The following is a 15,700-nucleotide window of genomic DNA, read 5'->3' on the forward strand; positions in this document are numbered from 1 at the left end:
CCTGTGTTCTATTTTTAAAAAATCCTGCAAGATTTTGACACTTTGATTCTTAATCGTGTTTTAAGTGAAAATCCCTTTTCACTTAAAAGGGATTTCAAGAAAATTTGTATTTTTTTTATAACTTGAAAAGAACAATTGAAAAATCACCAACTGTAAAAATCTTAAAGCTTTCTATTTGAAAGAACAGAAAAGAATTTTTGTCAGAATCGAGTTCTTTTTTCTATCAGATTTTATTTAATGGTCTAAAAAGATTTAAAACTTATCATAAATTCCTTTTTGATAGACAAGTTTTGTAGATTAGAATTCTCATAAAGGTACATACAATATGACTAAATTCTGACTTTACTACGACCATTATATGACTTCTAACTGAAAGCTAATGAAATTTTTGAATCTTTTAAAATAGAATTTATCAGAAATTTTCTTTTAAATATTTTTAGATATTAGCTTCACAATTTCACAATCATTTATCTTGAAATTTTCTTTGCAAAATGCCTTGGAAGATTCCCCATTTTGTACATAATTCCCCCATAACCGCCTCTTAGTTTTCTCTTTTAGATAGCAAAGTTTTTTTTTGTTGCTTCCGCTTTCCTGGACGATTTGTCCGCATTGAACTGCTACATCCACCCCCAAGTAATCCCCACCCACACTCTCTGGGGGATGGGTGGCTTTTTCATTTGAGCATGTGATTCATGCCACATCATCTCTTCATAGCAAAGACAAAATGTTCGGCACGAACCCTCCGACGACACCGTCAGAGTTCAAGTTCAGACTTTCCGTCCTACTTCTGTTTTCGGTTTGGTGTTTCTATTTATAAAAGCTCCACATTCTCCCGGCATGGTGTGTGTGTGTACCACCCCCATTGGGGGCCCGAGAGTGCTCTCTCATCTATATTTGGCGCGCTTCATTTGTGGGTCTGTTGATGTGTCTTTTCGCGCGCACTGAGCCCACCACCACCCTTCAAAAAAAAAGCTCCCCGTCGGGTCTTTCACTTTCCTCGGTGTGTGCTTATACCAACACAGCACACGATGTCCTTTCTCTCTCACCGCACACACAGTCAATGGGGGGCGGCTTTTTCCTTCTGCCGGATGTCTCGAGGGAGAATTTTGGCCTCTGTGTGTGTGTGTGAATCCGGAAAAAGTTTCACTCTCAGCACCACTCGAGCGTGCACAGGCAGGCAGAGGGGGGGGGTGCGAAGCTTTCGGGCAAGAGAGACTCCACGTGCCGTTTGGGGGGGTATGCCCACCCACACGTTCGGAAGCTTTTCAAACCATGCTCCGCATTTGTAATTTATTGTTGATTCATTTTCGTATAAAATTGCAATTTACAACTTGGTCTTTCGTCTCTCTTGCGGGGGGATGGCACACGGTTTCTCCAACACCCACACCGAGGGGCCAAGAAGCTACAATTTGTACTCACGGAATGATCTATTTGAGAAAACTTGGGAAGTGAAGATAAATTTGGAGCTTTTAAAGCTTTTAAGATACTTAATGTGAAGTTTTGTTAAAGTATTAATTTTATTTTAAATTTAATAAAGACATAGTTAAGGCATAGGTATGAGCGGTAGGAGAGTAAATCGAGTTCATTTAAGGGGTTATTTTTAGAAAACCAAATAATATTTTTATTTAGTTAAAAAACGTTAAAAGTTAGTGTAAAAGAACAACCTCAGCCGGAGTTTTTGAAAATTCAGATTACTAAACCAATTATTTGTTCAATTCTAACGTTTGACGTTTCTTTTCTATCGTTAAACGATTTTTTTAAGGGTAGACGATTCTTTTTTAAAAATTCTTATTTATTTTCTTGCTTTTATGTTTCTTATCTAATATTCGTTTTTAAAGTTTGTCATTTATTATAACGTTCTAATTTTTTAACGTTGAAATATCCAACTTATTTTTTAATTTTGCCTAATTTTTAGCCTTCAACTAAATTCTTTTAAACTCTAAAGAAAACTCAAAACTGCCAGAATTTTTTTTGAGTTCTTTTAGACACCAAAATATACTTTCTCTGGCTCCATGTTATAGCTACGAGATCCTTTAAATTAAACCTTAATTTCATGCAGCCCCTCTTATATCATTGTTAGCACAAAATGGAAAGTTTTAAGATCCCAAAGATTTTTTTTGTTCAAATAAAATTAATAAATCATTTCCAGCTTGTCTTGATTTTATTAAAAAAAATAATATCTAAAACTATATATAAAAATTTGTGAATGTAGATAGGAATAAAAATTCACCCCTCGCTATAGAAAAAAAAATCCTCCTGCCATACACAAAGAGTCTTTTGTGCCTCCTTAAATATCCTTCTGTGGTGGTTGTATGGGCAAAAATTATGGTGTATTATTCGCAAAAATCAATAGAGCAGCTCGTGCGGGAGATATCATTCCCGGGGGGGTGGTTGGGTGGATGGCAAGAGAGTCCTCTCGCAAGAGTCGAAACAATTAAAAAGATTTCCATCTCCAATGGGGCGGCTATTTCTCATCCCTCCCGCATCTGCAAAAAAGCACGAAACATGCGAGATGTGCGGTAGCCTCGTTGTCATTTTCGGTGGCTTCGCTTGTGTTATTAAATGAATTATTTTTATTTCGTTTTCGTTATTATTGCTTCACATTGCTTTTGTATCTTTCGGTGGAATCTCTCAAGTGTGCGCGTACTTGTGGGCTAGAGGGAGGCGCGCAAGGAAGGAGGAAGTCCACGCTCTGTGAGTGCGATATTTAGTGGTGGTGGGCCAAGAAAGTAGCTTTGGGGGATGGTGTTTTGGGAATAAAAGAAGTGGCACGAAGGAATTTTTTTGTATGCTGAAGCTCCTGAAAAAAAAAGAAACGAAATAAACATCAATTTCGCACTCAAACCATTAATTCAATGTTATTTTTCTTATATTTCGCGCGCGCCTCTTTCACTACCCAACCAATTGTTGTCTCTCTGGCGCATTAAATAAATTACAGGCGGTAATTAATTTTTATGTTTTATTATCACATCTTTAAGCTATATGGGAGGACAGGGCGCAACAACATACAAAAAAATTTCATTCATGTCAAGCATAAATTGTATGGATATTTTGTGCACACACAGAGGATATAATTGGTAATTGCTTGGTTGGCTTCTCTCCTTGGAGCCTTATTTTCTCCGGCGCGACACTTTTTCGCAACATCTGCCCATTTACTCGGGAAGTCGCCAATTCATCACTCTGCTGGCTCAAATTGTTGGGAACTTTCAAAGCGCACATTTGGCATGGCAAAAATTGTCTTTCAGCACAACCGACGGACCATGTCGTGCAAGAAGCTCCTTCTATGTAGCTAAGAGAGCCTCTGGGGAGGAAATTGAGCGACCATTACCTGGGACAAAATCACCCTCGGAAGTAGGTTATTGTCCCCCCTCTCTGTGTGTGTAGAAATTTCATAAGGGAGACACTGACGGAGGAATTATGTTGTGTGGGATTGCCGGCTATGTCTTCCACCCAATTCACCACCCTCACTTGTAAACCCCTCGGATTTCCACGACGGGATGACAAAGTACCGTACAAATGATGATTGTGGAGAAGGAAATTTTCACTCATTCGCTTAGCATGTGCAGAGAGGGGAAACTCCTTTTGGCACCCTCTCCTTTCACTTGGGCTGACTCCCCCACAAAAATTATCAATTGTGTGTCAAACATTGCAATATTCGCAGCCAATTGCTTCCGGGCAGATTACACGATTCCTCAACACATTTAGGTGTTTTATGCTTAAATAAGGGATGATTTTTTAGCTGTAAAATTGAATGATTCAACAATTTCCACTAAATTTCAAATAAAAAATTCTAAAATTGTTACTTTAACCGAAACCATTCGATTTTAAATAAAATATAAACAATTTTTTTACCATTTTTATACAATTTAAGTTAACTTTTAAAAATTTTCCTAGTTTTTTTAAAATTAACTTTCAGAACCTTGTTTTGAACTAAATAAGGATTTAATTTAATATTATTTAATACCTACGTAATTTTCAATTAAAAAAATCTATTTTCCCATTATTTCCTATCTTTATTTTCTTGATTTGTTTCACACAAAAAATTCTCATCTTGATTTTAATCCTGTTCTTCAAGCATTTCCTTCAGCTCCTTCAAGAGCTTCCCTTTCCTATAGTTTTTCATGAGATATTCCTGTGTGCTTTCCCAGAGGAAATTTTCAATATTTTCCCTGCACGAAATTTCTCGCATCACCCCCATTGCGTTGAAAGCACGTGAACTAGGATGGGAGAGTAATTCAATTTGCTCTGGTGGTGCTTTCTTGTTGCGGTTTTAATGCACATACTGTATACCCTCGCGCGATCATTCCCAGGGACCTTGTCGCGCGTAAAGCTCTGCATGGGGAAAAATGTGAAAAATTGTTAATTTATTTAAAAAAGAATAATTTATATTCAGCGGCAAGACGGCAAGTGTGCGCACGGGGAGCTCCCTCTTACCCAGGGGTTGAAGCTCTATGCTCTGATTTTCTCCCAGAGCGCACGTGAGGTGGGTTGTCTGTGCCCAGGACGACAAGGTACGGAGGAGAGATATATGGAAAAATCGACTATTCACCTCACGGCTCTGACGTAGCATCCTTATAGAGTGGCGCACACACGGAGAGACATCGAGGAGTTTTTTTTTTCTTCTTCATGGGACGGGTGGTGTGAAGTGGTGGTTTGAGGTGCAATTCAGCGATCTCGTCGTCATCAAATAAAACGTATAGGATGGAAGCTATGTGCGGGGGTGGTGGAACAACGACGACACGTTTCTGTAGTCAAGAAGATGATAAAACATGCGTGGATTGAAAAAAGCAATTCATACGCTATTCCCTGGCATTGTGTGTGCTCAAACGACACGAAATAGACATGGGGGGTGGGTGCGTATGTGGGGGGTTGGAAAAGTGTGTGAGAGAGTGGAAAAGTTCATGGGTTGGCGGAAAACTATAGACACGCTTCGTAGGCTGGATAAAAAGGCAAAATATATGATGCCACGTGAAATGATAAAAATTCATGCAGGCGAATAAATTTTTCTCCATAGCTTCCTGGTAACATCAAAAGATGCTTTTTCGGCACAAGAGGAAGATCCAGCGTTCAATAAGGAAATATTGGAATTTTTGGATGATGTACAGTCAGAAAAAAAAGAGAAGAAAGCTCTTTTATTCTTTAGAGGTTTATTTTTTTTTACCTTGAATGATTGATTTTAGCATAAGCAAAAATGCGAGGTTCAAATCCCACCCTATTCTTGCAGATTTTTTTCCACACCAACCACAGAAGCCAAATTCATAAAAATCCAAATTTATTTCGGAGCTTTTTTCCCTCTCCCAGAAAGCTGTGATGTTGGCTTTCACTCGCACTTGAATGGTTCATAAAAATTACATTAAATATCGCACCACACAGTGTGGAATTGACTGGCGAAACATCAAGTACTGTCTACGGGGTTGGTGTTTTGCAATAAAAGGCGGTACCGCAGCTATATCGTCATTATTTGCAGAGCTTAAAGCTCTCACCGTGGGCTGCCACAGAGCGAACGAATATAAATATTCAAAAGACATCCCATAAAACACCTTGGCGCTATTATTGCTTCCATATGAGAGTATCTTCTAGAACTTGAGTGAGGAAGCTTGGCGTTATTACATTTATATGTTGTTCGCTCGAGGGTGCGAGTAAATATGTCATATTCTCGAATTTCCACCCCCTCGGCGCTGCTGCGGGTGGTGGGAGTTGAAATTTTGCAAGACCACCGTATATATTCTCATATTTTTCGCATATATAGTGCCATAGCCCACCATTTCTTCGCCTCAATCATCCACCCATACCTCCCTGTAATATGGTTCCTTTTTCCCTGACGCATCTGTGCGATTCACTCGCCCGGAATATTGCTATGTACATGCTGAGGCCGGAGATGGCAATCTGCTGTGAATGGGTTCCTCCATCCTTCCTGCCATTCTTCGCCAGAGAAAAAAAGAAGAAATATAACACGCCAGTGATAGTGGCGTCAAAGCAACTAACGTCACCCATAAAGGCAAAGAAAAAAAAGGAAATTTTCCACACGACACTCACGAATGGATGGATTTTGCAGCTTCTAAAAATTCTATCTTCTTCTTCGTGTGAATTTTCAGCACATTGAAAATTTTGCTATATACTATCCTTAAATCTCGAGGCTCCTCCGTGTGCCAATAACCCCGACTAAATTGAAGGTTCTTTCCAAAGAAGGATTAGATTTTAATCCGAATTGATGAAGTTTTGGGTTGAATTTCGATTTCTGGGAGTATTTGGTGGTGAAAGGAAAATTTAATGGTCCCTGTGAGCTTTGAGAGATTTCTTAGAAAATGTTATGAAAGTGACGGAGAAAGTTCTCAATCAATGTACCTATTTATGGAGACGAGGAGACCAAATATTCATCAATGAAGTATTTTATTGAAAGAGGAGAAAATTCGATAGGTTGGTCAGAAATTGGGTGTTGTTCGGTCTAGGAAAAATTCTTTGTGATCGAAAGTTCGGAAAGTTCGGTGAAAATTCTTCTTGCAGTTTCAAGAAGATTTGTAAATAAAAAATATATAAGTTTTGACTCATTTTTGTACAACAACATTATAATTTTCCAACCCTTTGAGACACTATTAAATGATACATTACGTAGCTCCCTCATCAAACTAAAGATTAAAGAAACTTTCCTTGAGATTGTAATCTCTCTCTTTATTATATAAAATTTATATTGTTAATCCAAGAGCTGTCTGTTTAGATGGGAATTTGTGCCATGGCGTGATGAACTTAGAATCCCTATATATGTTAGCGAGCTTCCTTGAAAGGTGACACAAAGTGGAGTTTGATATTGAATTTTAACAGGCAATCCATTATGTGTGTGTGTCCCAGAAGGAATCATCCGCCGTCTTCATATTTCCCTCGATTTGTAATGTGACACGTGAAATGTCACAAAAGTCCTTTTTTTTAGGAATTTTTGTTGTTGCTATAACTCCCGATCCTTCCGGAATTTTCGCGTTTCGCGAAATGCGGAGTCTGCGGGAGGTGAAAGTGTGCGCGCTCTATGAATAAAACATGGGCATAGCGTGTCAATTGAAGGGTGACGCTGTCTTTTAGGGGATGGGGGATGAAGCTGCTGTGAGGGTGTACTGCCTGGGGGGTTTTTGGAGCAAGAAAAAAAGGCGGGAAAAGCCGTGAAACCTTGAACTCAAATCGGCTATATATGAAATTTCAGTGGCGATGAACTTGAGGGACTTGAGGTCGGATAGCACAAATACTTTAGTGGCGAGGACGGGGCAGGTGGATTTTTTTTTCATTCTTTTATTTCACTTCACCAAGCCATTCAATGTGGCAATGCTGCCCCGGAAGTGTGAGAGAAACCAACAAATTCATCTTCCCTTGTGGCAATAGTCAATCCTTTTCAGGCCGCCCGGGGAGCATAATATTAACTCCTCGGCACTCCATTGAGGACAATCTGCTATGCGTGGCTGTTAATGTTTTCCTCTAATCCTGATAAAGTATCTCTCGCGCTTGTACCTCCTCTAATCCTCCCCAAAAGGCTCATTTTTCGTCATTGAAAATGCACCCAATGGAAATATATTGCCACACCACTAGCACATGGGACCCTCAAGAGACTCTCGAGGGGTTGTGAAAAGGTGAATCAGACGCTGAAAGTTACGCTTTAGCATGAAGAGGATGATTTTGAAGATTTTATGGGTTAGAAGCTTCGTTCTTTCCTGCTGCTATAAGTTCTTTGTTCCGTTGAGGGTTTTCTGTCTGCTCAAGAGATAATTGGGTTGAATTACACCAAAGATGGGGATTTTTTTCCAAATCTAATGGTTGTGAAAAAGCTTCGCCATATGCGTTGGATTTTTCATATTATGAATACATAAATATATATTTTTAAATTTATGCGTAACCATGGAAGGGAATTAGAATATCGAAAATTAGTCTAAAACTTCAGGCAGTCCAGCTCTTTTTAAAAGTCAAAAGAAATTATTTACTGTTAAAAAAAGAACAATAGATATTACAGAATAAGGATTTTCAAACGTTCAAAAAACGTCAAATGTCTGAAATTGAACGTTTTGAACAAATGTCAAAATATATTTAAAAAAAAAACGTTAAAATGTCACAATAAATGTCAAAATTATAAAAATTTCAAATGGTTCAATAAACGTCAATTGTTAGAAAAAAACGTCAAACGTTAGAAATTCACATAAATAAGAAATCAACAAATATACAAACCAGCTTCATTTTCAGTACAAAATAATACAAAAACAAAACAAAACAAGATAATTAATAAACGTTAGAAAATCCAATGACGTTTGTAAGTGTCATGAAAACGACAAATATCCTCCAAATGTCAAATCCTTGACATTTCAAATGCACACACGTTTGATATTTCGTTTAAATGTGAATAATTTTTCTCATATATATGGAGATTTCCAATTAGAGCAGCACATTTGTCGCTTAGTGCAAATATTGCTTAAATATTCAGTGAATCGAGAGTAAATATGTACAGAGAGATGTGTACGTTGGATAATAATGCGAGAGCCCTGGAAAAAAAGCTTACGCGTATGATTCCAATATGGAGGGTGGTGGTGGGTGGAAGTAATTGAAAAAAGGGCCACCAGGGTGTGCGTGTGAGCGAATAAATCGAAAAGGATGGTGAGGGTAGTATAGGAAAGGCGAGCGTACAAATGCCAATATTGCCCAGTTCTATTAGTCAGTTTGGCCTTTTTCGATTTGTCATTTATTTTAATTAATGGTTTTGTGATTAATGGCCCCAATCAATACTCCGGTGATATGGAATCCTGTCAGAAGGAGGAGGTGGAGGGAGAAAAAAAGTTATATTCCAACGAATGCGCGTGGAAATATCCGAAATTGAAGACAATTATTATTTTTATATTTATTACACATTCCCCATATTTTTGCCTCTCTCCTAAATGATGGTTGAAAGGCTTTTCCATTAAATGCTTTTTTTTTCTCTCTTGTTTTTTTCTTACAGATGCCGGTGGATTTTCATCCCATATAGGAACGTAACCAAAGCATTAAAATTAAATTCTCTTTCTAATAAAAAAAACCACATAGTGTATAAAAAAGAATTACGCGGTAATTACCCCTAACTTATTTTATTTATTCACTAATTTATATCTCTAATAATAAAACACAATTAAATCTTTTGAAATTTCTAATAAAAAAAATAAATAAATAAGGAACCTTTTTTTCTAATTGACATTCTCAAGTGAACTTAATCATTCAATTTATTTCTCTCAATAATAATTTTCGGTGTGACAAAGAAGAAGGGAAAATCGCAAAAGTCTGATTTGAAACCAAAAAAATAAAAAATAAATTTTACACCATTTTCTGCGAGAAAGAGGACAATAAAATTTCCACGCAATAATATTTTCGATGTATAGAAAAAAAGTAGAACGGTGGAGAAAGCACAAAATATTGATTTCATATCACACACAACATTTTCCAATGGTTCAATTTTCAGTATTAAAATTGGTTTGAGAGGGAAAACAGGAGGAAAAAAAAATATTTTCTACATACAACAACAAAAAAATCACAAAAACACACACAAAAAAGTAACTCAAGTGTCCGATAAATCAGTACAAAAGAAAATATTTACAAAATAGGAAAAAAGTGTTCAAATGTAAAAATTTTTTACAAGATAAAATAGTAAAATAATTGACATAAACAAAAATCAATACAAAATCAATTCATGTGCCCATAAAGTAATCGTAACAAAAAAAAAACAAGAAGTAGAGTTTATATTGAAAGTTACCTCTAATAAACCAAATTGAAAAAAAAGCGATATTTTAAAAGAAAACGTGAGCAAATCAACAAATAACCAAAAAAAACAGAAAATTTATAAATTTAAATAAAAACCGAATGCCCTTTCTAAACTCAAGAAATTTTAATAAACTAGTGTGAAAAGTGATTTATTATTTTTTTTTTAAACTGCTGAGGACGTAACCTCCCTCTCGACAGCAAAAGTATAGTTCGCAACCAAAAAAATAAATAAAAGAAAAATTTTTTTGTGAGTGCCAGTTTTGATCACAAGAAAATTATATAATCTCTCTACCTCGATCGCAAACTTTAGAGACACTGGAGTACAAATTTTTGTGTTAGTGTGTAGAGTTATCTCGAAGAGTGTGAGTGTAAATTGGTGACGAAATTATAAAGCTAAAAAAAAATAAAGAAATAATTAAATTAACGAACGATCTCCGATGTGGCGCGAAAATGTCGTCTAGACGCGATCGCGATGTAGCATGGCATCCATGATGAGCGCTACGACTGCAGACGACGCCGATCATAGTTTGCCCTCATTCACAAACTTCTCCAACGACCTAGATCCCAACTCATGGGAATACTACGAGCGTGGTGATCGCACGATCAACACGGACGTCATTGGTTCCCAGCAAGCCAGCAACTATACGCGGCCCTGGGAGATGGACTCCAAGGATAAAGGGTTCGAGCCCTTCTCGAAGCTCCCATCTTTCCAGAGTCAATTTCACACGTACTCGGACCCACCACTGGTGCCCGAACCTAGCCTACCACAGCCCGTGCCGGTGCCCGTTTCACCCACATCCGCATCCCCCGGCAATGGCTCTCTCACACAACTCACCCCCATTAACCCCCTTCAGACGGGACTAACTACTCTTCCTAGTCCTAGCTTCCATACACTAACAGCTGTCAATACACGCACCTACCCCCTTGTGCCAGCACCTATCCAAGCTAGGGATATACCAACAATTCAGCAGCAGTACCTCGATGAGCGTCACATTCAACTCTATCAGCCCATTGCGACGTTTCCCAGTCAAAATGTCGTGACAGTGCTGAAGAATGAGCCTGCAAATTTTGACCTGAAGAATGGGCTACATCACAGCAACTTCCAGAATCCACTTCTTGACAATGGGTTCGAAAGCACTAAAGGTACTCCCGGAACAAAGACATCCTCACCCACACGGTGTGATGTGAGGAAGAAAGAGCGCAGAAAAATTCGCGCTAGTTCCCTGGAGTCCAGTGCTGAGTCCGAGAGCAGTGCAATGGAACTGGGGGATGTTAATTCCGGGCAAGTGGCTGCTGTGTCCAGTACAGCTAGTTTCAAGAGCCCAATGGGTTCCATGGGTATGGTGGATGGTAGTGAGGACACAAATGAGAAGCAGGTAATTATTACTTTAATATCAATACGTAAAGTAAAGTCTATCTGTTTGGCAAAAAAGTTTCTCAAAAACGCTTTGACCGATTGAGATGAAATCAATTTTCACTGTTTCAAAGCTTTCGGTGTTCGTCAGAGGAAACTCCCGCTCACCCAAGGAAAATCAGCAATTTAAGCTAAAGCTTTCGGCCCTAAAATCGTTTGTTTTAATAAACGTGTCCTTTCAGCCACTGAAGAGGCCCTTCTTCAGTGGCTGAAAGGACACGTTTATTAAAACATTTAACATAGGTTTTTTTTTAACATAAATTTACATTATGCCACATGGCCACTGAAGAAGGCCCACTATTAGGGCCGAAAGCTTTGGCTTAAATTGCTGCTTTTCCTCTGACGAACACCGGAAGCTTTGAAAAACAAATCCTTAACGTCAGAAAAAAAATACAATACAATTTTTCACTTTTCTTTTTGAAATCTCGCTTAAATTTTTTTTCAAACGTTTTGTGAATGGCCTTTCCTTAAAATTTTCACTATTTGACCACTCTCCTCTAATTTCTAATATAACTCCCAAACAAATTTTCTATTTTTTCTTTAAATTATCTTAATTTGACCTGAAATAGGACACTTTTATCCTTAGATTCATTTAACAATTTTCTTAAAGAAACTATAAAATTCTCCGGCTAAAATATCATTCAACAAAGTCTTTTAGACATAAAATAGATTCCTTGCCAATTTATTTAGAATAAAATCCACAGAGAGCTTTTTTATCTTAAATTATTGAAAAGGATTTTTTTTTAAATTATTATTTCAACTCTTGGAAGACATTCTAAATGGTGGTTTTAAAACCAAATCTTTATGTCTCACAGCTTACATGACAAACTTCCCATCGAGGTAGAGGAAGTAAAGAAAAGTTCAGAACGTTTAAATTTCCCCGTGCACTATTTGGCGCGGGAAAATCCCTTGAGCGAGAAAGAAGGAGAAAAAAGCACGAAACTTCCTAAAAGCTCATCACTTATTCTCCACAGAATCTATTCATGAATAATTTTCACATATTTTGCGTACTTTCGAGACACACTCTCTTTTCTCCGGGGCCCTGTGTCTTTTGAGAACAATTGGGTGTGTTTTCGCCCAAAAAAAATATCTTTCACCATCATTTTTTTTGGGTCCCAAGGAGTGTGTTCCGGAAGGAAAAGTACGATGATGGGAGCGAGCGTGGTGAGAGGAAAAAATTAATTTGAATTATTATCGAGTAAATTATTCAAAAGTGCTTCCATTTCCATTAAAAGTTGGGCGTCAGTGGAGACACTAAAATAGATAAAAAAAAAAGAAAGTTGATGGTTTTTCCTTAACGGTGGAAAATTCTTCTTGTACCTTTTCTCCGTGTACAGACCAAGAAGAAGCGGAAGAGGTGCGGAGAGTGCATTGGGTGCCAGAGAAAGGACAACTGTGGTGACTGTGCTCCCTGCAGGAACGATAAGAGCCATCAAATTTGCAAGCAGCGTCGTTGCGAAAAGTTAACGGACAAAAAGGTGAGTCTAGCACATTTTAATTAGCATTTCTCCCATATACTTCTCCCGGTGAGTGATAAACTCTATTTCCGCTGACCACAATTTTTTTTTCACCGCCGCCCCACAAACATCCCATAAATCATCCCAAAAAAAAATTTAAATAGTAATTAAAATTATCACATTGCCATCTATACCAAAGAGAGCAAATGGCAGTTGTGCCAACGCGCTATTTGATCGTGAGATAGGTAAACGCGATGGCAAAAGTCTTTGTCTCCACGCTTTGGCACATTCCCAAATGATACTCGCACCTTTTCCCACTCTGCCCATTTTGCCCAGTAGATCGTTACTTGACGATCGTGTGAAGATGATGGGCTCACCTTGAAATGACGAGGAAGTTCTTTCTAGATGTTCTAGAAGAGTATTCTTCTCTAATTATTCGTTATTAATTGCCATTGTGTATTTTATTTTAACACTTTTTCCTTCAAGTTATTTAATGGATAATTAATTAATAAATAAAATGTGTCTAGATCGTCTAGATTACCTATAAATTAGTCTAAAGTCATCATAGAAAAAAAATGAAAATAAATCATAAATTTTTCCAACATATTTCTTAAATTTTATATAAATCAAAACGTCACTGGTTAAGAAAAAAAAATGAATGTTTTCTTTGAAAAAAATATTTCTTCTTTATTCTGCTTAAAAGGATCGAAAAAATATGAGAATTAAAGTAAAAGAAATCAATTTTACACCAATGCAAACCCCTTAAAAATATTCCAAACAATTTTTCTAATTTTTTTTTCTCCATCTGGGATATCAAAAAGAAGTTCTTGCACCTTTCGGTGAAGTCAGCAAACCCCGATAAACCCCTTTTACAATCACATTTCTTTCCCTGCACCTTTTGGCGCGAATGTTTGTCTTTTGGCACCCACATTACGCACAGAGGGTTGAATGAAGCACAAGATGTTCTTCCGGAAGGGGATCTTCACGCTTCTCTTTCTGTGCCAACTGATAAGAATTTGATTAATTTGACACGCTTCTTTTGTGGCAGTTGTGATGACGAAGAAGAAAAAAAACCTAAAATTTATCGGGCTGCACGATGAACAGCTGAAACCAACAGATGCGCTCCGGAGTTCATCGTTTTGTGATGATTCTCAAAACATTGAAAAATTCTTCATTTTCTCTTTGAAATATGGGGCCTTTTTGTGTCAGACACACTATATAGTTATATCCTATATGCATTTATTTTTTTTTTAAATACGCGCATTTCACATATGGCTCGATTTTTTCTCTACACACCCGCGAAGTCTGGGAAAGTTGGTTTGAAAATTTTGAACAATTTCAAACTGGAAATGCGTGGAAAAGTCAAAGACGCAGATCAAGTCCTTTGTTGCGCAGAGACAATGGCGGCAACAATGGCTCAGTTCGTGTGGAAGTGATGGATGTTTGTGCAGAAAGTCCCTGCCATGTGTCCCCGGAGAGAAAATAAAATGCTTTGATATGGATTTTGTGTCTCCAAGGCGTATTATTTCAATGATTTGTACGATTGATTGTATGCCCTCTGCCTGTGTGTACCACAGTGGCAGCCAAGAATGGATGAAATGTGTGCAGCGTGCGCAGCTTGCGATGATGTCCCTGATAAGGAATTTAGAATTATGGCCTTTGGCACCCTTTACCCAGAGAGCATGGCCTCATTTCTGGGCCACCACAACGCAACATCCCCGGAACTTGCCAATATATGTAGCAAACAGCTCAAATTGGCGCGAATAAAATATCTCAAATTACAATATCCGCTTCTCTTCTTCGGCAGAAAAAAAACTCCAGAGTATATAGAACGCACACAACCGTAAGAGATGTAACAATTGAACCATTGATGGCCAAAAACGCATGTTCACGACTATTGTTGCTCCTTCAGCAACAAAGGACTCCTCATCAGCTGGTCGGTTTGCCATCCTGTTTGTGTGTATCCTCTCTTCGTTTCAGCTTTGTCGCATCCCAATCCATAAATCAATGGCATCTTCCACGGGAAATCCCTGAAAGAAATCCCAAAAAAAAGATGGAGAAAAAAAAATTCACACCTTTTACCTTCTGCCGAGAAGATTTTTGCCATCCGCGTCTGTAAAATGTGATGTCTCCTGCATCAGACAATTTGTTTTTAATCCAATTCCACGCAGGCAACGACAAAATAATTATCTGTCCCGCATTTCCTTCCCATGAGATGGCAGCCTTCATCAAATTGCTCTCCTCTTTCTATATATTCGAGCATATCCCATTCAACTTTCCTCCGCCATAATCTAAAATAATAATTCAGAGAAGGTAAATAGGAGCTCTTCTTTGGTATATAGAAAGACAGGATTCGCTCGTCTTCGTGTAGCATTTACGATATCAGAGTTGAGAAAAATCGGAATAAAATTAGATAAAGTTTAGTTTTATATTCAAAACGTTCTAAAGGAGTTTATTCGCTTCTATATTGAATAAATCTCATGTGTATTTGAATAAATTTTTGTGAAACTGATATCTTGTAGAAAGTAAAAAAAAAAAATAAGAAGAAATTGCCAAAGAGATTTTTCGTTTTCTTCTAGGATCAGCTGAGAAAATCCGGTGAAAATTCGTTAAAAAATGCAAACAGTGACGTCACTATTGTACTTTTATCTCTTCAATAATTTCATGAAGTATTCATGGTAATGTTTCGTCAATTTTTTTGTCAAATATCAAGCTTTATGCCTCAAGAGACAAAAAAACTAAAATGTGACGTCATTCTTTGCATTTTTTGGTATTTTCATTCTAGCTGGTCCCAATGGAAAAAGGAAAGTTTGATGGTTTTTTCTTAATCTTTAAAAAATCTCTACAAAGTTACACATATCCCCATTTTTACCTTGAATGAGGAGCTTTTCCATACAAAACGAGTAAACTACTTTGTTTCTTATTTATAATTCTTCCAGCTTGTCCAATTTTCCTCTCTCTCTCTCTCTCTCTCGTGATGGCAAAGTGATAAAAATTAAGGAAAAATAAAATTCAACTGAATTTCCCTAATATGTATTTCGTTACTCTCAAAGTTTTTCTTAACTACAAAATCGAA

At 37.5% G+C, this 15,700-nt stretch overlaps 3 protein-coding genes across 5 annotated transcripts in view; all 3 read left to right on the forward strand.

Moving 5' to 3' along the window:
* The window catches only part of LOC129791558 (trifunctional purine biosynthetic protein adenosine-3), a 1,078,967-nt gene that overhangs the window by 647,108 nt on the left and 416,159 nt on the right, over positions 1-15,700 (forward strand). The window lies entirely within an intron of this gene.
* The window catches only part of LOC129791559 (potassium/sodium hyperpolarization-activated cyclic nucleotide-gated channel 3), a 1,048,222-nt gene that overhangs the window by 506,004 nt on the left and 526,518 nt on the right, over positions 1-15,700 (forward strand). The gene's annotated exons all lie outside the window — the stretch shown is intronic.
* The window catches only part of LOC129791555 (methylcytosine dioxygenase TET), a 90,522-nt gene that overhangs the window by 2,407 nt on the left and 72,415 nt on the right, over positions 1-15,700 (forward strand). For all 3 annotated transcript variants that reach the window (XR_008750727.1, XR_008750728.1, XM_055829735.1), the window contains exons 2-3: positions 8,963-11,129; positions 12,505-12,645. Coding sequence is in view for 1 of the 3 variants with exons in the window: in XM_055829735.1 (XP_055685710.1) it covers positions 10,233-11,129; positions 12,505-12,645 (1,038 nt within the window). In the remaining 2 variants the exon portion in view is untranslated. The remainder of the gene's footprint in view (positions 1-8,962; positions 11,130-12,504; positions 12,646-15,700) is intronic.

This window comes from Lutzomyia longipalpis, chromosome 3, assembly GCF_024334085.1.
Source record: "Lutzomyia longipalpis isolate SR_M1_2022 chromosome 3, ASM2433408v1".
Classification (NCBI taxonomy): domain Eukaryota; kingdom Metazoa; phylum Arthropoda; class Insecta; order Diptera; family Psychodidae; genus Lutzomyia; species Lutzomyia longipalpis.